The 25771-nt window shown below is 37.4% G+C and overlaps 1 protein-coding gene across 1 annotated transcript in view; it reads right to left on the bottom strand.

The window, feature by feature from the left end:
• Nucleotides 1–25771, bottom strand: part of RAPGEF2 (Rap guanine nucleotide exchange factor 2) — a 269038-nt gene that overhangs the window by 155193 nt on the left and 88074 nt on the right. The window contains 2 exon segments of the mRNA XM_010383053.2: nt 14258–14314; nt 20830–20900. Of these exon segments, the coding sequence (XP_010381355.2) occupies nt 14258–14314; nt 20830–20900 (128 nt within the window).

Here is a 25771-nt window from a genome sequence, read left to right as displayed (position 1 = left end):
AACTTTTTAAAATCTGTTTTTACCATGTTCCCTTTATCACAAAAAAGGTTGGCCCAAGGAAATAAAATCTAGAAAAATAGGAAATTAAGGTAGATCACCACTTCCTAACTATGTGGCCTGGCGCAAGTTACTAGAGCTGCTGCAAGGATTAAATGAACAGTGATCATTAAATGCAAATAATTATTCAGTGACAACTAATAGCATTAACAAGTTAGAAAGTACAATAAATGGCACCATGATCTAGATTATCTGTGACAGAGGGAAATAACAAACATTAGCTGGCTTTTCAATTATTTCATGTCTGTCAACTGTGAAGGCAAAAATAATAAGGACAAATTAAGTACAAGCCTTATAAACTCGGCTCTCCTGGCACTGATAATAAAGCACACATGAAGTGAAAGACAACCGATGTTCAAAGTCGATAAAATACTGTGGCAGTGAATGCTCTAGCATCCTTAACACCTACCGATTAGCCTGTGTTTAGGGTTGACTCTTTATATCAGGAAATCCATGGGAAAGATTTGAGGATGTGAAGGTAAGTGGTAATCTCTACCACTCATGACAATTTTGTTTATCTGATAGATAGGCTGTTGCTCTACATTCCCCAAAGAATCCAAAGTTAACTTGCAAGAGTTATATTTGCTTTAGTAGGCATCTGCAGAGAATGACCATTCAATCAACATTTATTAAATTCAGTGAGCATTTACCACACGCCAGGCCCCATATGATAAGCAAAATTTTTAGAGTTGTCTCTTCTAAGGATTCAGGTTTTCGAAAAGTAAGTTAATTAAAAGTAAGAACACATAGTTAAGGAAAGTAAGAATACAAAAAAAACAGTGAATCTTATTTTACAGATGTTCTGGAAATAGCTGGAAGCTAGAAAAACCCCTCTCCTCTCCTCCTATCCATCCCCTACAGAACTTAAGTTTAGTTCCTGTTACGAAAATTCCTTGCTATGAGGTGTCAGCATCAAAAATCTGTTTTATTTAGTCTTACTTGTCTAGGAAATTCCCCTTACTTTATTAGAAAGCACTGTACTAACCACGCTTACTCTTTTCACTTACAATTATGCCTCAGGCAGACAGTGTTTCCATGTGGGGTACAACGTGCTTCCTTTCAAGGTCTGCAAACACTTCCTTTCCACAGTGCAGCTGTTACTAGAGGGTTTTTACACGTGTATGTAAAAATGGAAAAGTGATTTTTTTTTAAGAAAAATGAAACTAAAATTATGAAAATAATACTTAGTAGTAGCAGCAGCAAATTGTTCAGTACTTAAAGGGTATGCAAATTGAGACCTCACTTCCAGGCAATGAAGCTGGTTAAGAGAAGACTGACAATAATAGTACAGACGGTGCCCAACTTCCAATGATCCAACAAGCTTTTCGTCTTTATGACACACTCAACTTCGAGTACCACAACGATTCTGCTTTTCACTTTCAGTACAATATTCAATAAATTACATGAGGTACTCAACAGTTTGTTATAAAACAGGCTTTGTGTTAAAAGATCCTGTCCAACTGTAGGCTAATGTAAGCGTTCTGAGCATGTTTATGGTAGGCTAAGTGTATGTGTCATTCTCACACTGCTACAAAGAACTACCTGGGACTGTGTAACTTGAAAAGAGGTTTAACTGGCTGACAGTTCTGCAGGCTGTACAGGAAGCATGACTGGGAGACCTCAGGAAACTTACAATCATGGGGGAAGGGGAAGGGAAAGCAAGTACGTCTTACCATGGCGGAGCAGGAAAGAGAGCAAAGAGGGAAGTGCTACACACGTTTAAACAACCAGATCTCATGAGCACTCATCCACTATCATGGGAACAGCAAGAGGGAAATCTGCCCCCATGATCCAATCACCTCCCACCAGGTCCCTCTCCCAACATTAGGGACAACAATTTGACATGAGATTTGGGTGCGGACACAGAGCCAAACCATATCATTAGGCTAAGCAATGATGTTCAGTAGGCTAGGTACATTAACTGCATTTTGATTGATGATATTTTCAACATATAGTGGGTTTATTGGGATGTAACCACATTGGAGTAGGTGTAGTGGTAGATAACAAATATCTAACACTGAGATTCTATTCTATCCAGTAGTTCTCAAGCCTTGATGTGCAAGTGAATCAACTAAGATGTTAATTAAAAATGCATCTATCCCACCCAATTTCTGATCTTTAGGTAGGAGATCCATCAAAGTGACTTTTAATCAAATATCCCAGATGATTCTTACGTATGGGGCTGGCCAACTCTGAAAAACTTTCAGAAAAATGGTCTCGATATGAAGTCCCAAGAGGAACAAATGGCAGGAAAAAAAACTACAACTCTATCAATATCCATGCAACTAGGTACATGCATTGTATTAATCAGTGCTATTTTAATTTTTCCTCAAATAATTTTTTTTTAAAATTATGAGCAAAGAAGCTCCTTCAAGTGTTGCTGAAATGCCAAAGCTTAACCCTGAAAGAACCCTGACTGAGGATTTCCAAACAACCTGACACCACCAGTACTGGGCAAAAAAAAGAAATCTGAAGACTAAAGAGGTCTATATAGGAAAGCAGTACTTGCAAGTCTCTCTAATCAGAATTCACGCTTAGAGAAGACCTAATCCTTCTTAGAATCTCAGAATTTGATCACAGGATGATGAGCTAGGAACCACAATGGACAACTGATTTGATTTCAACACATCTCATCCTACAATGGATGAAACGGAAGTCACAAAAGCCCTGGTATATAATGAGAAACTTTAAAAGGCTCCGACTTCTGTTTTTCATCAACAGGAAGGAAATTAACAAGGCCAAACAAATACAGACCATTATAAAATGATCAGTTCACCTTCCAGACAGACAGAAAGCTGTAAATAGACAGAAAGCCTCTGGGGCAATCAGAACTGTATGATCCCGCTGAGCATTACCCCAAGTCTAAACCAGAAAAATGGGCATGAGGGAAATACTTGATCTGACCCCCTCTCCTCTCCCACCTTCCTTCCTACTACCCCCCAACATAACCCACTGCTCCTGTCTGGCTGCTTTCCTTCTGTTCCTTCCAACTCTGCCACACTGTTCAGGATGTTTACCTCTCTCCATCTACCCTCTGCATCACACTGTACCTTAAGAGATGGCTCAAAAACTACTACTTTAAGAAAATCTTCTCACTGTTTTCCAAACTCTAGAATACTTAGCCCATCTAATTTCATCATTTTATGTTTGTCTGTAATGATTTCTTATTCCTGAGCATCTTCTTCCAACTACAATGAACTTCCTTTCAGGGCAGAAACTGTGCGTCATGCCTAGTAGAAGCTGGGCAACATTTCAGCGATCATTTGCTCAGGTAAATCAGATCACATGACATCCTTCTGATGAACCCCATGGTCCTTCGCAAGAGAAGGTCCAATCCCCCTGGCAAAGTTCATGAAGGAAGCAGGAAAAGGCTGTGCAAAGAGCACAGGTTCCAGAGTGCAGGTTCTGGAGCAGATTCCTTCTTCCACACCAGCCACGTGATCCTGGTAAAGTCAAATTCTGAGACTCTAGTTCCTCAACTGCAAAATGCAAGACATTGATACCTTCTTCACAGAGCTCTTTTTATATAATGAAACAATATATATGTAGTACCTTGTATGACGGGTACAAAAAATACTAGTTCTCTTCATCTCCTTTCCTCTCTTAGCATCGTCTCTGAAAGGACCAACCTACAGTTTTGCTTTCTGCTCGCAAGCCCAACATTCGTTATGCTGCAAACTTCATCCTGTTCGGCCAAGCCACACATTTTTTTTTCCACCTATGCCACAAAGGTTCTGGACAAACCTGCTGACTAGCTTCTAAATAGTGTATTTTCTCTTGTAAATGTACTACTCATCCTTCTAGTTCCAGGTTAACTATCACCTCCTCTGAGAAGTGTTTTGGTATATTCCAAGGAAAGTGAGTCATTTTTTTCCAGCTTCCCAGTGCCCTGTGTACATGCTTGCCTGAAGCAGGTGCCCGTGTCATAATTCCTCACAGTAGGAGTTTCTCCTCAGTAGTTTTTAAACTCCTCTAACTCTTAAGTACCCCCAATATATACACTACATAATGCCTGAGTGGTACTCAAATATTTTCTTAATAAGTAAATTAATGAACTGAAGGTATTAAAGTGCTTGAAAGTCAAAGATGTAAACTTCAGTTTACCAGTAAATGGAAACATGGAGCCACCATCTAAGCGCCTCCTTGGCAATATCCTAGAGATCCACAAGGTGGCACTCTCTCCATGGGAAAGAGCTGTGTGTGCCGCTCCACATTCTCATTTAAGGAAGCCGCCAGTAAATGCAAGTGATCAAGTTGAAGTTAACAAGGGAATTGAAAGAACAAAAAACTACTAAGTCTGAAGAAAACTGATTAAATCAGCAAAGACAATTATTAGAGGGCAAGAAAGTAACTCTGAAAATGCTACTTCATTCAGCTGTTAATACAAGAGGAAAACTTAAGTGAGGCCCAGTCAGCCAAAAAGGCTGCTCATGGCTGCAGGCACAGTGGCTCACGCCTGTAATCCCAGCACTTTAGGAGGCAGAGGTGGGTGGATTACCTGAGGTCAGGAGTTTGACAACTGCCTGACCAACATGGTGAAACCCTGTCTCTACTAAAAATACAAAAATTAGCCGGGTATGGTGGCAGGCACCTGTAGTCCCAGCTACTGGGTAGGCTGAGGCAAGAGAATCTCTTGAACCCAGACGGCGGAGGTTGCAGTGAGCCAAGATCGTGCCACTGCACTCCAGCCTAGGCAACAATAGCAAAACTCCATCTTAAAAAAAAAAGGAAGAAGAAAGAAAAGCCAAGGGGGACTGACAAGGAGAGAGAAGATTCTGACTTGAAACAAAACAGAGTGGTAGGCATTGTGGAGGTGGCTGTGGGCAAAGGATGCTAAGCCTAGCAGACCATCGGCTCAAAATAAGACTCCCAACAGTCACAAACATGGCCATCTAAGCTTGGAGAGGGTGGTTTGGGGAGTGGAGAAGCAATAAACAGAAACAGATAGAATGGTGCCCACGCAAAATCTAAGCAATCTGGAACCAGAAGTTAGTGTTTTCCCAGATGATCCTGACAAAATATGGAACAAGGAGGGTGTATAGGCTACAAGAAGAGACTCCTCCCACTTTAGCAGCTCAAATGCAATATGGCCAAGCCTGAAGCGGCCCAGGGGAGTGAGGAAGCTCCTCTGAATACTTCATATGGGCAGCATTAACAAGGTCATTAAAACAGAGAAGCAAAAAGATGGCAATTGTTTTGTGAGTAAGAATAGGTAAGATGAGCACTGGCAAAATGTCCAGAAATAGTGGCTGAGCTTACCACATGACACAGCTATCTCAGACAGGTTTGGCACAACTGAGAACCACGTATCGCATCAAATACTAATTTTGGTGCTATTTTAGAAAGGTCACTTTATACCATCCAGGATGTAATACCACACAGTATCACATTCAAAAGACAAGGCTGTTGGCATCTGGAGAAAAGGAGACAGGAATCATCATCTACGGCTATTGATCCCATGCCTATAAAACAAGAAAAAATGAAATAAAATGAAGACTAACAAAGGTTCCAGTAACTACGTGGGGACCACAAGGAATTCCACAGGGCCAGCTACCTGTGACCAAAAAATAGAAAAAACACCTTTATTTTCCTGTATCTGCTGTCTCACCAACACCATCCAACCAAAAGACAAAGGGACATCTTCCCAAGCTTCTGCCTCTTCACGGCCTGTCATCACATTCTGCGGGTTCCCCTCCCAAGTCTCTATCGAAGCCCTTTGCTAAAGTTCAGGGTCCCATTTTTGCTCACCTACAATGCTGTTATTACAGACTTCTGGCCAGCTTAGACTCGTGCTCTCAAATATACGATTATGCCAAAAAAAATCACAGTGAAAATTACTTATTTACGACAAATTATCGTCTATCCCTTTATAGGCGTCCAGCAGACGGTTGAGATCAGAGGTTTTCAATGTCAACAGCCCTTGGGATTTCAAGGCGTCCAAACCTCTTTCAACCATAATAGCTACTGCTGTTGGGCTGAACAGGATTTTCTATGAACAAAGTGTTCCACGGCTTCAAAAAAATACATTCTAACAATGGCCACCTTCCAATACACAGATGGCTTTCCAGATATACAATAATTTTAATCTTTTTCACAAATACATTACATCATTTGTTACTGGATTTATTACAGTTTAAAAATTATTTGTATATTTTTACTCTTCTCATGGAGCTCTGAGTTATAAGCTGATAGAAAAATGCTTCATTATTTATTTTTGTATAGCCAAATGGTACAAAGCAAGCTCACTAGATAAATTAATGCAACACAGCACATTAGTAAACAACCCTAACAATGATATCAAGTCAAAAGAAATATAAAGTGCATGTACTAAAACATGAAGTATACGCCAGATTTCAGAAGGAGTCCTAACAAGAGTTAAGGGCTTTGGTATTTCCATTTTCCACTGTTGGAATACTGGTACTTTATTATAAAATGAGCTATATGTAAATATATCAATTATAAATTCCCACAATAAGAAAACAAATGACATTTTTAAAGTTGAGGGTAATTTTTATTCTATTTCTTAAAAGTTCCAAATTGTGAGGAAATTACTTCATTTATAATTAAAAACTCTGAAGAAAGAAAACACCATTTTAAGATTTTCCAAACAAAAATCCTTATTTTCCAATCAACAGCAATTCATTCACAAGGAATTGCAACCAACAAACAGGAAAAGTCAGTAAGATCAATAAGAACTCTGAAAACTGATGAAAATATTAAAGACATTTCATCTTTATACTGAAAATACAGGGGAGACAGCAGACATCCTTTTTTTTTTTTAACTACCAATGTAAACTACCAAAGAACCAATAAAGCCAGATATTCTATAGGCTCATTAATGTCATCATTTTTTTCATTATTTATTATTTTTATTATTGTTTTTGAGACAGGGTCTCACTATCGCCCAGGCTGGAGTGCAGTGGTACACTCTTGGCTCACTGCAACCTCCACCTCCCGGGCTCAAGCGACCTTCCCACCTCACCCTCCCGAGTAGCGCTGGGACTACAGGGGTGCACTGGAGTCCCAGCACTGGCTAAGTTTTGTATTTTCTTAGAGATGGGGTCGTGCCATTTTGCCCAGGCTGGTCTTGAACTCCTGGGCTCAAGTGATCTACCCACCTCAGCATCTCAAGGTGCTGGGATTACAGGCATGAGTCACTGTGCCTGGCACAATCTTAAATTTATGAAATTCATTTTTAAAATGAAAGGAAGGAATGAAACACTGGGAGTTATGAAGCTCTTCAATAAACGATAAATGAAAGGAAAAACACCAATACAAACTACATACAGATATAGATATATAGAGAGAGATTACAATACATCAAATTGATGAGTCAGCTATACTGAGGGTAAAAAAATAGATCCAAGGGCTCAAGGAACAATTTATCACATTTAAAAGAATCTGAAAATTTCACTCTTTTGGAAACAACTAATGGGTTACGAAATTAATTTACAAATGTGTCTTTTAGATTCATATGCTGCAATTTCATCTTCACAAGAAAACTGTTCCTCACCCAGTGTCACCTGGGTCTAGAAAAATTAAAGGTAACTTATACACACCCAGAGAAGAGTCAAATTCAAGGCTAAATCTGCCTAACTTCACTATAGGAGTCCCTACAGCAAGAAATCGCAACACTGCAAAACACTTGACAGCACCACTAACTCTCACATCAGAAAGGATATAAAAAGCAAGCTGTATTTTTCTCCTATACCTTACCCTAAACAGCTTTTATTCACTAAGCAGTTTCATAGAACATTGATACAAAGAATCCAACACCTGATGATGTGTAACCAGCCATTTTATTAGGAAGTTAGACCATAATGAAAGTCTTTATCTACAGATCAAAGGAGTTCCTTCTTTTGAATTGAAAAAAAATAAATAAGTAACCATCAGGAACAGACTAAATGCAAATTTCCATTGCAGGCATGAGAAGGCAAACCTGAAATATAAACATAGTCCCTACCCTCGTGAAGATTACAGATTAATTGTATTTTTAACAATGTTTTTATTTAAATACTCTTCTGTTCAACATAAAAATAAAACATTTTCATGTTAAAATAGTAATATAAAAATATCATTGTCAAGAAGCCTTAAAGGATCTCCATATGTACATGATGAAACAGTCTTTCTTAAGTATCTGCGTGGGCATGGGTGTGTGTGTGCTTAATTCTCATACTTACATACAGGCAAGGTGGTTGAGCACCTGTATCCTACAATTCCATGCAAAGGCTAAGTCTTTAAAGATGTCATTTTTTTCAAATACATTAAAACCTTTGGTTTCACTTTTTTGGGGGGACGGCAGGGGGCGACAGGGTCTCAGCTGCCCAGGCGTGATCTCAGCTCACTGCAAACCCCGCTGCTGGGGCTCAAGCAATTCTCGTGGCTCAGCCTCCCAAGTAGCTGGGATTACCGGCTCATGCCACCACGCCAGGCTAATTTTTGTATTTTTAGTAGAGACGGGGTTTCACCATGTTGCCCAGGCTTGTCTCGAACTCCTGGCCTCAAGTGATCTGCCCGCCTCAGCCTCCCAAAGTGCTGGGATTACAGGTGCGAGCCACCACATCCAGCCACCATTTTCTTTATGTACACATATAAGCATAATAAAATTAGGACAGAAAAATACTCAAAATGGTGGTTACATCTTGCTGGGTAAAAACAGAAGAGGCCAGGTGCTGTGGCTTACGCCTGTAATCCCAGCACATTCGGAGGCCAAGGTGGGTGGATCACTTGAGGTCAGGAGTTTGAGATCAGCCTGGTCAATACGGCGAAACCCCAGCTCTACTAAAATTACAAAAATTAGCCAGGCGTGGTGGCACATGCCTGTAATTCCAGCTACTCGGGAGGCAGAGGCACGAGAATGGCTTAAACCAGTGAGGTGGAGGCTGTAGTGAGCCAAGATAGTGCCACTGCACTCCAGCCTGGGTAACAGAGCTAGACTCTGTCTCAAGAAAAAAAAAATAATAATAATAATAAAGAAAGAAGATCCGCAGTATTTTGCTACCTGGGGTAGGGGTGGGGGGCTATAAAAATGATCTAAGTAGTAGATTAGTGCTTTTGTAATAATTTTAAAACAATTTACTGTGATGTAAAATAAAATCTTGGTCACATCAGGAAGGAAAAAAATAGTGTAATAATTGGATATGAGTAAGAGAGGCAAAGGAGAAACTTCAGGATGGAAGGCATCATGGCACACTTAGGGTCAGGCTTACGGTCTCAGAAATGGGGCAGGAAGAAGAGGCTGAAGATACAAATGAGAACAGAAATAACTCCATCATACAGGCAAAAAGACATCCCTTCCTCCTAGAGACAGGAGTGGGACAAGAGGTAAATGCAGATACAGATAAATTAGGGTACTTGAGACCAGAAAGCAAACTTGAGGCAGAGTTCGCTGGAGGAGGTGTGGGAGAGCAGAAAGGGGACAGAGATGGATGAACACCCTCAAAGAGCAGTGGGAATAGCTGCTGTGAAAACAGAAAGCCAAGTCAACAACTGCAAAGACTGCTAAAAGCAACAAGAGCTCAGCTGAGGCCTGCAGTTCTAAATTGCACATTTACAGATTTAAATGAAAATGCTTTAAAAGACCCAATAGGTCTCAATGCAGCTCTTTTATGGAGAACAATTTCCTCTCCTGGAATAGAGCGAGATAACCCCCTTACAAAGTGCTATGAAAACTCCTTTGGAAACCAAAGCATTCAGTCAAATGTATGTGGAAAACAGGCAATGAGGTGCACAGTTACACTTATATATAGTGTGGGCATGTGTGTGTGGACACTTAAACTTTTGCAGTGGTTGAATTTCTGATCCAAAGGTTTTGAGCACGTTAAATGTAATTATATATTAAAAGGTATTTCCGTTTCACTTCACTATCTGTGAAGATGGCTGGCCTTAAGAAAAAACTAAAACAGATCAGTTTCCATACTGTACTATGAGACAGTCCTACATTCGAAGAATTTTTCCAGAGAACAAATTCCCAACTTCTTATTGGCGATACACTGCAACTTTTACTATCCAGTGTTTTTACATATATGTTTCTCATTTAAGATTAAATTCTTAAATAAAAACAAATACAAGTTAAGGTCCCTTCGGTGAGGAATTTATATTATCCACCTCAGTATTCCCGTAAAACAGCACAATACCTAACAGGGTAGATGATAAAGGAAAGGAAGGTAGAAATTACCTGACAGGCTTTTCCATTCTGTAAAGTTGAGCTAATTTTCTCTAACTTTCTAATGCAAACAAATAAAATTTGACTCTAAACGGGCAACTCTAAATTTTAAAAATGCAATCCTCTCAGAATCACAATGTTCCCCCCAACTCAATACAATTTAAAATGGCGTTTTTGTCATCTTGGTGGTTCATGTTAAAACAGTAACACCATCAGAGCTAAAGCATCACTATTATAATTCCTTCCCAACAAACATTTAAAGCGATAAAAAACTGGAAGACCAAAATGTAAATTATCAAACACTGATGAGAATGACAATGATGCTGGCACTAACGTGTTTGTGCACTTATCCTGAACATGCTGCTCTAAACAGTCTGCTACAGATTACTGCATCTCATCCTCATGCCAATCCTCATGGGTAGGAACTTTATCGGTTCCACATTATAGGTGAGAAAAACGAGGTAAAGGGGTGGATCAAAAGAGTATTATATTTACCTGGAGAAATTATTCAAACCATAGACTTAGCAGGCACCAGCACATAAACATAATAAGGAAAATGACTACTCTACTCATCTCTTGGTCATAAAACCAAAGCCTGAAAGCCTTTCATATTTCTGACTACACTGTGCTCTTCAAGCTCAAGGAAGAACAAGAACAAACAAGTCATTTCCCCACAACGTAATAACAACAGGTCCAAAAAACAGGAGTACTATTATTAAGTTTATCGCAGATTTATATATAACACAAACACAATAATTTTTTAATTTTCAAAACCAAACTCATACAAATTGGTAAGAGCTGACGCATGTCTGTTTAAGGATCATGGAAGAAAATAATTCAATTACATTTCATCACAAGATTGGTCAAACGCTAGAAATCTGATTATGTGAACCTACAATTAGTCTCTGAATTTTGGGTCTTATGAAATCATGATTTGTTGAATATCCAAAGACTTTTCATCACTTACTAACACTGTCACCTACTTCTAACTAGGCAAATATGGGCAGGTGCCACAATCAACTCTACAGAGTGGAATGCATTCAAATTTAAGGCTACCTAAAATATGGTTTTACATTATCAGCATAGCTCACATGCACTGTCTAAACCTCTAAACCTACTCAAAAAAAAAAAAAAAAAAAAGGTAGGTTTGAAGACACTGTAATCTACCTTTGATTTAAACAAGTAAGCAATAATAATTGTTAGGCAGTCATAACGTAGCATGAGCTGCTGGTGGGCTTCAGTTGCCACTTTAGGAGAACAGGTTGGGGCACGGAGAGAGTGTGTGTTTACCCCACCATGTACATAAGCATTATTTTATGGTGACAAGGCATGAAATGAGCCAGAAAAAGAGCTATGGCTGCAGAATCACAATGTCTGGGCTCAAATCTTTGTCCCACGTTAGGCAGTGGGAGCTTGGGTAAGTTCTTTATCGTCTCAAAGCCTCAGTTTGTCCATGTGTAAAGCTGGGATAATGATAACAAGTACCTCACAAGATACCCATGAAGAGTAAGTAAATGAATGCATATAAATCACGTATTAGGGGACACGGGACATAGGAAGCGCTTGTGAAGTGTCAGCTATCACCTCATCATCATCGATACTATCCAAACTATGTTTCAGAGGAAGACAAAATATTAGAAAGCTGATGCTTACTGCCACTAGGCTGCTTTGATAAATGCCGATAATAGAATTCAAATATCTCTATCCCTTTTATACCCATTCCACTGATAACTTTTTATTGCTCCCAAAATAGTACTTTATTCACATCTTCATTTCTTCTGGAATAAGTATGTTAAGAGCACTTGCCTCTTGTTAATTTTCTTATTATCAAATATGTCTTGATTATTTATGACTCTATATTTGGTGTAGGTTCTAGATGGATATTTATTATTATCTTCTGAACAGGTCCTAGACATCATAGTTTCGTATGTTGCAACCTCAGAATCATCCTAGATTCTATCTACCTGTATCATCTTCTAAAATCCATCATCCCTGACTGCTCCATTCTCTCAGTCTTTGCCTCAGTTCAAGTACTTAACCACCTCAGATGGCTGTAACTGTCTCCTTACTGACTTCTTTGTCCAGACACTCAATCTATCTAACTCACCCTTCGTATTTTCATACAACCACAGGTATTATCTTTGAGGGAACAGGTAGACAGGTAGGGTTGGGAGACATGTGACCATATCATTTTGCTGCCTGAAAACCAGCCTCCAAGCTACTATAAAAAGAGGCTTAAAGAAAATCAACAATCACAATGAATAAACTTTAGATTTAGATTCAAATAAATAAGCTGTAAAAAAAATTTTGAGACAAAAACTTTGAATATTTTCATGATATTAAAGTGTTATTTTTAAAGACTTGACAATCTTGTGTTTAAGGTTTTTTAAAGTCACTATCTTTTAGAGATACATATCATAATAATTATGGAATTTACTTCAAAATCATCCAGTTGGAGCTGGGAGGGGAGAGTCAGAAATGAAACACAATTGGCCATGGGTTTGCCATGTTGGACAATGAGTATTTGTGGGTCTGTGATACCCCTATGTCAAATATTGTAATTTTCCATAACATGTTATTTAGGAGGGAAAAAAATATCCTGAAGAACCCAGGACCTGAATTGCCTGAAGAATCCAGATTGTTTTCTGAACAATACGTTCTTCACCAAGTATGACTGCAGACTGCGTCTTCTCTTGACTTACCACCCCGACCCACGCCACAGGCCAGTCACACTAAACTTGCCATGATGTTCAAAACATCAGGCCGGGCCCCTTCACCTCTCTGCATCCTGGCACATACTGTTCCTTCTGCCGAAGAAGTCTCTGCAGCCTCCTGGACACACCTTTGAGATCTGGTTCCACAGCCCCTTCGCTGAGGCTCTCCTCATTTCCTTCATGCGCTCCCTTGCGCTTCTTCTACCCTTGGAACATAGCTACATTCTCACAATTATTTTGCTTTGTTTGTTTCCGTTGTTGTTGTTTTCCTTGTATTCTATTTCTTTTTTTTTTTTTTTTTGAGACGGAGTCTCGCTCTGTCGCCCAGGCTGGAGCGCAGTGGCCGGATCTCAGCTCACTGCAAGCTCCGCCTCCCGGGTTTACGCCATTCTCCTGCCTCAGCCTCCCGAGTAGCTGGTACTACAGGCGCCCGCCACCTCGCCCGGCTAGTTTTTTGTATTTTTTTTTTAGTAGAAACGGGGTTTCACCGTGTTAGCCAGGATGGTCTCGATCTCCTGACCTCGTGATCCGCCCGTCTTGGCCTCCCAAAGTGCTGGGACTACAGGCTTGAGCCACGGCGCCCGGCCTTGTATTCTATTTCTACCTCCCTCAACAGATAATGAACTCCTTAAGGGCAGAAGTGTGACTTATTTATTTCAATAAATATTCCCTATAAGTCTAGAAGGTACTAATTTTTAAATAAATGCTTGGAAAAACAGTCATGAGAACAACAGTCATGGCAAACATAATTTAAACAAAATAATGTCTACTAAATCATAATTTATGTTAATATGCCAGTATTTATCTACTACATATTCTTTAAGAATAGGCTGTCTTTTCTGAAGGAATATGCTGCACATCTTGAAAGGAATATTAATATTATCTAAAGATGAAATGATACCCAAAGACATGGGGGCAGCTTATTTTCCTGTTTCTGAAAGAAGTATAAACTAAAATACGGCCTTTATGCTATCTTCACATTTCATCTGGTGTGGCTGTGGGAATATATGTGTTGTTCCGTTAGAAAAACTGTATACTATTTCTTATTTCATAATAAAAATGTCAAAATACTCTACAATATGAAATAGTATCTTTGACCCACATGTGAGAGATACAAATATAGACATAAATGTGAACTTATCAGGAAAGAACTGTAAACTTTTATTTTATGACAGGAAACAGATAAAATGTTTCCCATTTCTCAACTAAGAAAAATAAGTTAGTGCTGACTTAGCCAGCTGTTATTAATACTCCTTTGATTCTTTAAGAAAATTTAGTCACTGGATTAGACACATTGTACAAACAAAAAGGAAACACCTACTAGTATAAAACTTCATTTGCTTCATGTCTCTCATATCTCACAGTTTCACACATTAACCTGTAAAAGAGATAAAAACATGAGTTCAACATCTGTCACTAAAAAACAGACTGGTATTTTAAAACCTTAAATGAGACATATAGTCTAGAAAGTTGATTATTTTATATGGTTAGTCACAATCATTTATTAGTCTCAAGATGAGTATTTTTAATACCTAGGTTAATTTACATTAAATCTGGTAAAAATGTGCTAGAAAAGAAAATATCTAATACGATGTCAACTTCACTATGTTTATTTTATGGGGGAGAACATCGTGTGTATTTTATATTTTGTAAAGGGCATGTGGACAAATTAATGTTCCCCAAGATAAATAAAAAATGAGAAGGAACCTAAAAGTTAAAAGGAAAACCTATTCATTTTAAAAGTGATAACATCATTCACGGCTCAACAAGAATGTTACTCAACAGTATGGAATTTAAGATAAAAGTAGGCTCTAATTAACTTGATATTTTTATGAGCACTAACTGGAGGCTTTAGAACTTTAAAGATTTCTTCAGCTGATTCATCCCAGTTTTTGAAAAAATCACTAAACTATAAAAATTACAAAAAACATGAATAATTTTTAAATATTCAAAATTACCCTGAGAATAGCATCTTCAAGAAGCGTCCTATTATTTTAAGTGAATTACATTTTTCCCAAAATACAGAAATGCAAATCAAAGAATTACTATTCCATCTTATGAAGGAACTAGAAATAGAAAAGGCTGGCTATTAAAAGTGTTTATTTCAACAGCACCTCCATTTGGTCAGTCAGACTACTATTCTCCATCCTGTGAAATCTTAGAATCAACCCACATCCATCTTTCTTTCCTCGGTTTCCTAAATCAAAGAAACAGCTCTCTTGGGTACTTTTTTCCCTTGTTCTTCGCATTCCCACCACCGTACTTTAAAGGTCCTTAACTTCAATCCCTTCCTGGAAACACTGCAGCTGATTCTCACTTAACTCCAGGAGGCAGCAGTGAGTCTTGAATACATCTTATTAAGCATACATTCCTCTTCAGTGGGTTGAATAACAATTTTTCATAGGAAAAGTTGATAGCTAAAAGCGTTAAGTCTAAAAATATCTGGTCTTAAATTAGATAATGGGCTCTGCCTTGTTTCCTGTTGGAATAGAAGGATTCTTGCCTCGGCCTCTTTACTTCCGCCCCAAATCTCATTCCTGCTTCCATGGAAGACCCTGCACTCCTGTGTAAGACACTGTGCTCCTGCAAGCTTACCTCCTCCTCCAAGTTCCTCTCTACTGAATCACGTCCACTAATATGTAAACATAACTCAATATTATCACCTATCGTGTGGGCAGAACTTCTCTCTTGACCTCACATCTCCTTCCAGCTACTATCTATATTTTGCTTTTTTCCCCATCACAGAAAATCTTTTAGAGTTGTCTATATATTCTTTTTTTTTTTTTTTTTTTTTGAGATGGAGTCTCACTCCGTCACCAGGCTGGAGTGCCGTGGGGCAATCTTGGCTCACTGCAACCTCCGCCTCCTGGGTTCAAGCGATTCTCCTGCCTCAGCCTCCCAAGTAGCTGGGACTAACGCTGCGTGCCACCACACCCAGCTAATTTTTGTATTTTTAGTAGAGACGGGGTTTCCCCACATTGGTCAGTATGGTCTCCATCTCTTGACCTCGTGATCCGCCCACCTCGGCCTCCCAAAGTGCTGGGATTACAGGCGTGAGCCACCGCGCCTGGCCTGAGTTGTCTATATATTCTATCTCCATTTTCTCACCATTTTCCTCACTCCTCCATCATCTGGTCCCCGAAACTCCAAAGAAAAAGCTCTAAAAATTATCAGCATCCACCTTATTATCGGAATCCTATCTGTCCTTAGCAATTCCACTACTCTGCAGTATTTGATTACTCCTTTTTCCTTACAGCATTATCTCCTTTCAGCTCCCTGTCCTTGGTCTTCTGCTTTTCCAGCTTAACTTACTAGTCATTTTTTTTTCTGTCTCTTTTGGATGCTACCCGACTTCATCCTCTACCTGACTTCTAAATGTTGTTATCTCCAGGGTCCTGTCCTTAGTCCTCTTCTCTACACCCACATAATCTCACCCAGTTCATGATTTTAATCTATACACTGATGACTTCCAAAGCAATGCCCCAGACCTACTCTCTCATCACGGCAGCCACTCATCTAAATGCCTACTCAGTGTTGCCACTTGAATATGTAACAGCCACCTCATGCTTACAACGTCCAAGACAGAATATGAATTTCTCCCCCAAAATCTGCTTTCCCAGAGTTAGTACCCTGACATGGTTTGGCCTTGGTATCTCCACCCAAATCTCATCTTGAATTGCAGTTCCCATAATCCCCACGTCATGGGAGGGATCAGTGGCGATAACTGAATCACGGGGGCGGTTCCCCAATCCTGTTCTGGTGTTAGTGAGTTCTCAAAGATCTGATAGTTTTGTAAGGCGCTTCCCCCTTCGCTGGGCACTCATTCTTCTCTCTCCTGCCACCTTGTGAAAAAAGATGTGTTTGCTTCCCCTTCTGCCACGATTGTAAATTTTCTGAGGCCTCCCCAGCCATGCGGAACTGTGAGTCAGCTAAACTTCTTTCCTTTATAAATTACCCAGTCTCGGATATGGCCTTACAGCAGAGAACAGACTAATATAGTAACAACCTTAGAGTCATCATTCTCTTTTCTTCACATACATCTTTCTGCCATCACCTGTTTCCAAAACACATCCTCCAGAACTGACCAAATTCACCATCTCCCCTGTTAAATCTAGCATGAGCTATCATTATCCCACCATTATCCCTTACCAAGACCTTGACAAGTACAGACTTCTACTTCCACCTTTACATACCTATTGTCGATTCCCCACAAACTTTCCAGAGAGATATTTCCAAACACTAAATCAGATGATCTTACAGCTCTACTCTTAATCTCTACAACCTCTCAGAGAAAATCCAAACTCCTATGCTATTTGCTGTACTTTTATACTATGCTACATTTTACTTACTTACTGTACCTTACTATATACCGTGGCCCCTGCCTTCCCCTGCACCAAGCCTGTGCCCACGACAGAGCATCTGAGGCACCTCTACAATGAAGAAATCTTCACAGGCTGTCCCGACTCTAATGTCACCTCCTTTTGACCCCAAAGCCAGCAGCTCAGCACCCATCCTTATCATGTCCAACATACTAAATAAAGTAACACTGATTCATATCTCCATCTTTTCTGCTCCCCTGGGAACCTCAGTTCCGTGATGTCAGGGGTTTGATTTACTTCATTGCAGTATCTCCAGAGCCTACATCAATATCAAGTACATAGTAAGTATACAATCAATCAATAATTGTTTATAAAATAAATAAATTTAAACAGTGCTATCAGAAAGTCATGATAAAATATCTTATATGAACATGTCATAAACGAAGGAATCAAGTACCAAAATGCTTTTTGTCTTTAAACATTGTTAGGCAATGTTTTAGCAAAAGCAAACTGACCTTCCTTGAATTCCTAATGAGTGTAATAACCATACTTCAGTTACTACTCAATGAACTAATGGTGCCTATATAGGAACAATTACACTCATCCATGATGCTGCAGAAAATATATATTCTATTTCAGCAGGCTCTTGTTTCCAAAACTAAGTAGTCCCAATTACTCTATTTTTTAAAACAGATTTTTGGTCTCTGCTCCCAATTACAGCATTCTTTTCCCCACTGGCAAATATGCTGCTTCTTGTCTATCTAAACTAAAGGGATAAAACACTAGAAAAACAGTTAAAATGATGTTGAAGAAACATAGTTTTTAGTAAAGCTCTGAAAAACTTTTACATTGCACAAAGTGTGTGATCTTACAGCAATGCAGTAATGTCTATTTTAACTGCTCTGTAACAATGCAGGGAGCTGAAGCTTTCAAATAAATAAAAGCCACTTCCACTCCCCCAGAAGAGAACATGAATGCTGCTGCTCTACTGCCCAATATTTAACAGACTGAAAATCTTGATTATGAGCACTTTTTTTCTAAAACTGGAAAACTGTATCATGTGGAAGTCTTAACTGACTGCTCTCTATTAATCCCAGGGTATAAAATTAAAGGAAAATAATTTACCTAAAGGATACATGTTTTTCCCAGAAATTGTAGTATTATAAAGCAGTTTATCTAAGTTGTTGGGTTTATCTGTACCTCTATTTTTGCTATTATGTATGTGGTATCCTGATCTCGTTCTAAAAAACAACTTAAATTAGTTTAAGCTAATGTTTTCCATTAATGTGACTTCAACACAAGCCTAAGATAAACATCTTACAGGCCCATCCTGTAGGTTCATGCCAACAAACACATCTGTGTAGGCTCCAAAATAGACATTGTAAGGTGTAAATAGACTCAACTATACCCTTGAACTTATTATTTATAACCAAAAATTACTTCTGTAGGTACAGAAAGTTGACAGTTCTGAAACTGGCTGATAGATGTATGGAACTTCATTAGTATTTTTATACTTTTTATTTTTCCTTTTTTAATTTAATTTTTTTTTTTTTTTTGAGATGGAGTCTCACTCTGCTGCCCAGGCTGGAGTGCGGTAGTGCGATCTCTGCTCACTGCAACCTCCACCTCCCAGGTTCAAGTACTCTCCTGCCTCAGCTTCCAGAGTAGCTGGGATTGTAAGCGTTTGCCAACACACCCCACTAATTTTTGTATTTTTAGTAGAAATGGGGTTTCACCATGTCGGCCAGGCTAGTCTTGAACTCCTGACCTCAAGTGATCCACCCACCTTGGCCACCCAAAGAGCTGGGACTACAGGCATGAGCCACCACGCCCAGCCTATTTATACATTTGTCATCCAGAAAATTTCTCTAAGTATAAAAAATCCTTTTTCTAATTGCACAGAATTCCTATTATCTAAATCATTTTATAACCACACATACTATAAAATACATTATATAATCAATATATCTAAATATTAGGTGTGTGTGGTTTTATGTGCACAGCGGGAATGTGACATTTGTATTTACATATTAATTAACTGCATCTGCATTTATGAATTAACCACATGCAATTAAATAAACAATTGTTACTGCAATTTTTTCTTAGCAAAGTTGTCATCGCAAAACATAAAATGAAAGTTACACACTTTAAAAATTATTCTTGCTCTAATTTGAGCCATCTTCTAAAATCCCAGTGGTTTTGCCCTTCCTAATAAAACTTGACTTAATTTTTAAACACTTAATCTACAATCTAGTTTAATTTAAATGATTTTCATTAAAAATTTAATTTTAGAAGTACTCAATCCTCTTGATATTCTTTTCAATTAACAACTAAATATGGAATTGACATGCTCACAAATTAATTAGTGTTCAAAGCGTAAAGGGGAAATACATGGAAAAAGCATTCCTTTCATAATTAAAACCTGCTGGCATCAGAAATAGCTAGACCTGGAAGAAAAAAGACTTTCCCATTATGTCCTAGTTGGAGTTTATATATTATCCATCTTCCTAAGGTCCTTTATTTTATATCCCACTTAAGGTAAACTCATTTTTGTTCTTTAATATGAAGCCCAGATAAACACAAATACAACTGCTGTATTACTGTACAACAGAAGTAATGAGATTTCTATATGGGCAGATCTCATAAAAACAAATATGGTATAAACTGTGCTTCTCTGAAAGGCAGTCTACTTAATGCAATAAAATATTCAAACAAAGATCCAGAACATACAAAAATAATGGACCTAATCATTCTTTAAATGATTAATTTAAAAGGTTCTGGTTTCTAATAAATCTGAATGCTAAGTAATAGGTTTTTAATTTGCCAAGATGGCAAATGTTGCCCCTATTGATATTTTCACCAAGCGGCATTTACTACATTTGGTGAGAGGTGAGAGAGGAAGGGAGGGAAATGGAGGGGGATGGGGAGAGAGAAAGATAGAAAAGAGGGGGGAGAAGGAAGAAGAGAGAGAGAGAGACAGAGACAAACACTGGGGTGGAAATGGAAAAATATTACTATGACAGAAATGTCAAAATATTATTCTTTTATTGGATACAATTGAATTCAACTTTGTAAAAGTAAAATTTAAGCTGTATAAGTTTGACTGTACATACTGTGTAAGTATATATTATTAGTGTAAGTTTAAACTCCTTAGTATAGAAGCTAGATGAAGCAGAGTTTTCACGAATAAGATTTCTTTAAGCCTACTTGTTGACTACAGTAAGTAATCTATAAAATTCTAGAATTCTAGGTAGGAGAAATAAGTCCCAGTGTTCTATAGCACTATAGGGTAACTATCATTAACAACAATTTGTGGTGTATTTTCAAATAGCTCAAAGAGTGGATTTCAAATGCTCTAACACAAAGAAATGATAAGTGTTTGAAGTGATGGACATGCTAATAATCCTCATTTGATCACAACACATTGTATACATATATTAAAATATCAATGTACCCCATAAATATATACAACTATTGTGTCAAGAATAATAAAAGTAAAAAATTAAAATGTTCAATTGTTACATGCTTCAAATTTTTAGCATTCTATGATTAACTTAATATTAAAATGACATACCTAAGTTGATGCTCCCTCAAGTTTGACAAGGCTTCCATACCATGTAAATAGGAATATACTATTTCCAGATCCTGTGTCAAAGAAAAGGATAGAAATTATTAGACTTGTCAGGAAAGGGAGTTTCTAAAATAAGTCACTATCTCTACAAACTGAATTAAACTATGGATAGCTTTTTAAAAAATACATATTTTCTTAAGACATTAAAAATAAACATTATTAAAAGCTCAATTATACAAATGTTGTCCATTACAACTGATTCCAGGATATGCACAAAACCTACTAAAATATAAAATAAAATGACAAACTTATAAAAATAAATTCCTCATAAATCATTTTTTATCACCTGTTTCTGTCTTTTACATTAAAGTAGCAAGTACAAAGTTTTAATTTCAAAGTACATTTGTCAATACCATAGTTAAATTATTTTCTTAGTTAATATAAAATGAATGCTTGTTATTGCCTGGTCACACTTAAAAATTGATATAAATTCAGTTTTTTTCAATTCTTACCAAAATTACATCTTATAGAGATATTTAAGTTTAAATATTTTCTTTTAAAAAAGAAAACATGCCTTGTTTTTCCAGATCACATTGCAGTAAATAGGGAAAAAAAATGACTCAAATTTATTTATGAAAGTTCAGAAGAGGTAAAAATTCAAAGTCCTGTTTATATTCATATGTGACAAGCCAGAAAGGAGTTAGTATTTTAAGACTCTAATAATATCTAGGAGTCTAGGATTACACATAGTTTCTGACATCAAGAATATGAGGGATATTTACTCCTTTCCGAACCCTTAGACAAAATCTACAACAAATCTAAGAAATTTGTAAAATAATCCTCTCCTTTTCAAAGTGTTAACAGTTTTATTTACTAATAATTCACATACTATAAAACATATCCTTTTAAAGTGAACAATTCAGTGGTTTCATTGTACAATCCATCACTAATTTTAGAACATTTTCACCATCCCAAAAAAACAACTCCATATTCATTAGCAGTCATTCTCCATTCCCCCTTACTCCAAGCTCCTGACAACCACTAAACTACTTTCTGTTTCTATGGGTTTGCCTATTCCAGACATTTCGTGTAAATGAAATTCCACAGTGGAATATATGATCTTTGGGGACAGCTTCTTTCACTTAGCACAATGTTTTCAAGGTTCATCCATGTTTTAGCATGTATCAGTACTTTTCTTTTTATTGCCAAATATTATTTCATTGTAGATACATACTACATTTTGTTTGCCTGTTCATCAATTGATAGACATTTATGATCTTCCCTCTTTTTGGCTCATAGTTTCACCTATGTGTGAAACTGCTGATTCACATTATAACTCTGTGTTTGACTCTTTAAGGACCTGCCAAGTTGCTTTCCTATGTCACTGTAACCATTTTATAATCCCATAGGCAATGTATGAGGATTCCAAGCTCTCTACATCCTTACCAACACTTGTTATTGTCTCTCTTTTTATTTTAGTCATCTTACTAAGTGTGTAATAGTATTGATTTGCATTTCCCCAATGATTAAGGATGTTGAGCATCTTTTCACATGCTTTTTTTGTCCATTTATATAAATTCTTGGATAAGTGTCTATTCAAATTCTTTGTTCATATTTTAATTGGTTTATCTGCCTTTTTATCATTAAATTGTAAGAGTCCTTTATACATTCTGGATAGAAGGTCCTTATTCAAATGTATAATTTGTAAATATGTTCTCCCATTCCATGGACCATCTTTTTTACTTTCTTGATGGTGTCCTTTGAAGCACACAATTTTAATTTTGAAGTTCAATTTATTTTCTTTTGTTGCATGAGCTTTTTGAGTAATATTTAAGAAACCATTACCTAATCCAAGATCCCAATGATTTACTACTATATTTTCTTCTAAAAGTTGCATGGTTTTAGCTCTTACATTTAGGCCTATGATCCATTTTAATTTTCGTATACAATGTGAGGTAGGGGTCCAACATTATTATCATATGTGTGTATCAGTTGTCCTGGAACCCTCTGTTGAAAAGACTATTCATTACTACATTGAACTGTAATAGTATGCTTACTGAAAAATCAATTGACCATAAATAAAAGGGTTTAATTTCTGAACTCTCAATTCTATTCCACTGGTTTGTCTATCCTTATGCCTGTACCACGCTGTCTGGAGTAGGCAGCTTTGGTAGTTAAGTTTTGAAACTGCGAATTGTGAGTGTTCCAGCCTTGTTCTACCTTTCAACAACAGGTTTTACTGGCTCTTTTAGGTGCCTTGCATTTTCAATCCTAATTTTTTTGATTAGCTTGTCGGTATAAGCAAATGAGCCAGCTGGGATTTTAGTAGGGTTGCATTGAATCCGCAGACCAATTCGAGTAGTATTGCCATCTTAAAAATTCAAGTCTCCTGATCCATAACATGTGATGTCTATACATTTATTTAGGTCTTCTGTGATTTCTTTTAACATTGTTTTTGTACTTTTCAGTGTACAGACCATACTCTCTTAGTTAAATTTTAATCCTTTTAATTAAGAAAAAAAACTTTTTGTAGGCCGAGAACACTTAGGAACAATTAGAACCGTGTGAGAAACTGAATCTTACATAAGGACATAGATGACAACAATTCACAGAATAACTAGATAAGGAATTAGAAACCTTTTAAAGAAAGTACTAAGGCCGGGCATGGTGGCTCACGCCTGTAATCCCAGTATTTTGGGAAGCTGAGGTACACAGACCATTTGAGGTTAGAGGTTCGAGACCAGCCTGGCTAACATGGTGAAACCCCATCTCTACTGAAAATACAAAAATTGGCAGGGTGTGGTGGCATATGCCTGTAATCCCAGCTACTCAGGAGGCTAAGGCAGAAGAATCACTTGAACCCAGGAGAAGAAGGTTGCAGTGAGCGAGATTGCACCACTGCACTCCTGCCTGGGCAAGAGTGAGACTCTGTCTCAAAAAAAAAAAAAAAAAAAAAAAAAAAAACAAGAAGAAAAGAAAATACTAGGAAGCTTTTCAGTCTAAAATATTTTAGACTATTTTAGTCCTTAAAACAATGTTATGGTATGTTAAGACATGATTTATAATTTTAAGTCATTCCAATTTAAAATTTATCAATATTAGAAACTTAAAATGTCACCCTCATATAGACAACTTTCAAATAAACTGATGGCCTCTCATTTTGTCCATCTATACTCTGATAAATAATTTCCAAGAAGCCTTTTAAAAGCTATTTAAAGACTGAAATGTAAAAATAGGTCCCATAAGTTCAATACCAATAAGAAAACTAAAACAAAATTGTTTCCTCTATCCAGTTAACGAAGTGTACATTCCTAAATCTAATAAACCCCTTCTTTAGAAAAACAGTCAGGCTCCAATCATAATGTTCTATTTGCATTCAAGGAAAGCCAATAAAAATGTCCTAATGAAACATTTGTAATAAAAGATCCTTCTGGATAATCCTAAAGTTCACCATTCTAGTTTAAATATTATGAATTTGTATGTTACTTGAAGTCATCAAATAGTACAGAATGACTGTCTTCCGGGCCGGGCATGGTGGCTCACACCTGTAATCCCACCACTTTGGGAAGCCAAGGCGGGTGGACGACCTGAGGTCAGGAGTTCAAGATCATTCTGGCCAACATGGTGAAATCCCGTCTCTACTAAAAATACAAAAAATTAGCCAGGCGTGGTGATGCGCGCCTGTAGTTCCCAGCTACTCAGGAGGCTGAGGCAGGGGAATTGCTTGAACCCAGGAGGCGGAGATTGCAGTAGGCTGAGATTGTGCCACTGTACTCCAGCCTGGCAACAGAGTGAGACTCCATCTCAAGAAAAAAAAGACTGTCTTCCCATTTCTGAGGAGCTTATATTCTGACTCTAATATTAAAGTCTTACATTGTTTTCACTAAATTACCTGTCAACCTGTTATAATCTGCCCAAGGCCTAAAACTGATTTTATCTAAGCAAAAAGACTGTTTGCATTCATTTAACCATCAAGAATAAACAAATTCACACTGATCAAAAAAGTGTATTTGGAAAAGTATTAGAAAGAAATAAAATTTTTAAAAGCTATTTCTGGAAAGGACGGCGAAGTCTAAGAAACACAGTAGAAGCAAGAATTTGGAAGCCTCAAGACAGAATCAAAGAACAGCCTTAAGGCCTTAAAACAGAACAAAAGACCTTGAAATAATCAAGTTTCTACTTCAACTAACCCAAGAAAAATCAAAGATAAAAAGCTAGCTCACTGATCAAGTAGCACTTTATTAATCTGCTGCTTTTCAACATTATGGAGTTTCATAGTTGTATAAGGGCCATGCTCTTACACAAATTATGTCATACACATTATGTTAGTGTGATATACATGGATTTAACAATTTTGAGTATGAATGTATACTTTGAATAATAACCATTATTTATCTTAATTATAACATACAAATTAAATAAGATTGTCGATTAGTTAATAAAAATGTAAAGAATGGAATATTATCACCTATAATTCACTGACATAAATGAACGAATCAGGAAGTCGTTCCTGAGCCTGTATCATAAACCTAGGAGACAGACATTACACCTTACTGCATGAACAGACTTAAAAAGCAGTTTTTCTGTCTATATGTACCTGCATAAATAAAACATTCATATCTCATATAATCATGATTTTTAGGGGGTACTTTCGAATGTGTCATTATTCAAGCAATATACAACCAGAAAACCCTGTGTAGTAACTGCTTCATTTTGTATTTTATACAGCAAACCAGACTATAAACTTCTTAAATGAATTCAGTTACATTCAGAGTTTCTTCTGTTGCTCTTACAGTACATCATCCTACAAGAAACTTGTTTTAAACTTGTTTTAAATGGTCTGTGCCACAAGGAGCCTATAAACTGGGGGAAAAGACTACATGATTCCGCTGTTAAAGACGCAATTAGAGGGCTTTACAGATAGACTCCATGTAAACTTGAGACT

The sequence above is a fragment of the Rhinopithecus roxellana genome, chromosome 2 (assembly GCF_007565055.1).
Source record: "Rhinopithecus roxellana isolate Shanxi Qingling chromosome 2, ASM756505v1, whole genome shotgun sequence".
NCBI lineage: Eukaryota > Metazoa > Chordata > Mammalia > Primates > Cercopithecidae > Rhinopithecus > Rhinopithecus roxellana.
Note: the sequence above shows the minus strand (reverse complement) of the source record. Positions and strands in the feature narration are given on the sequence as shown.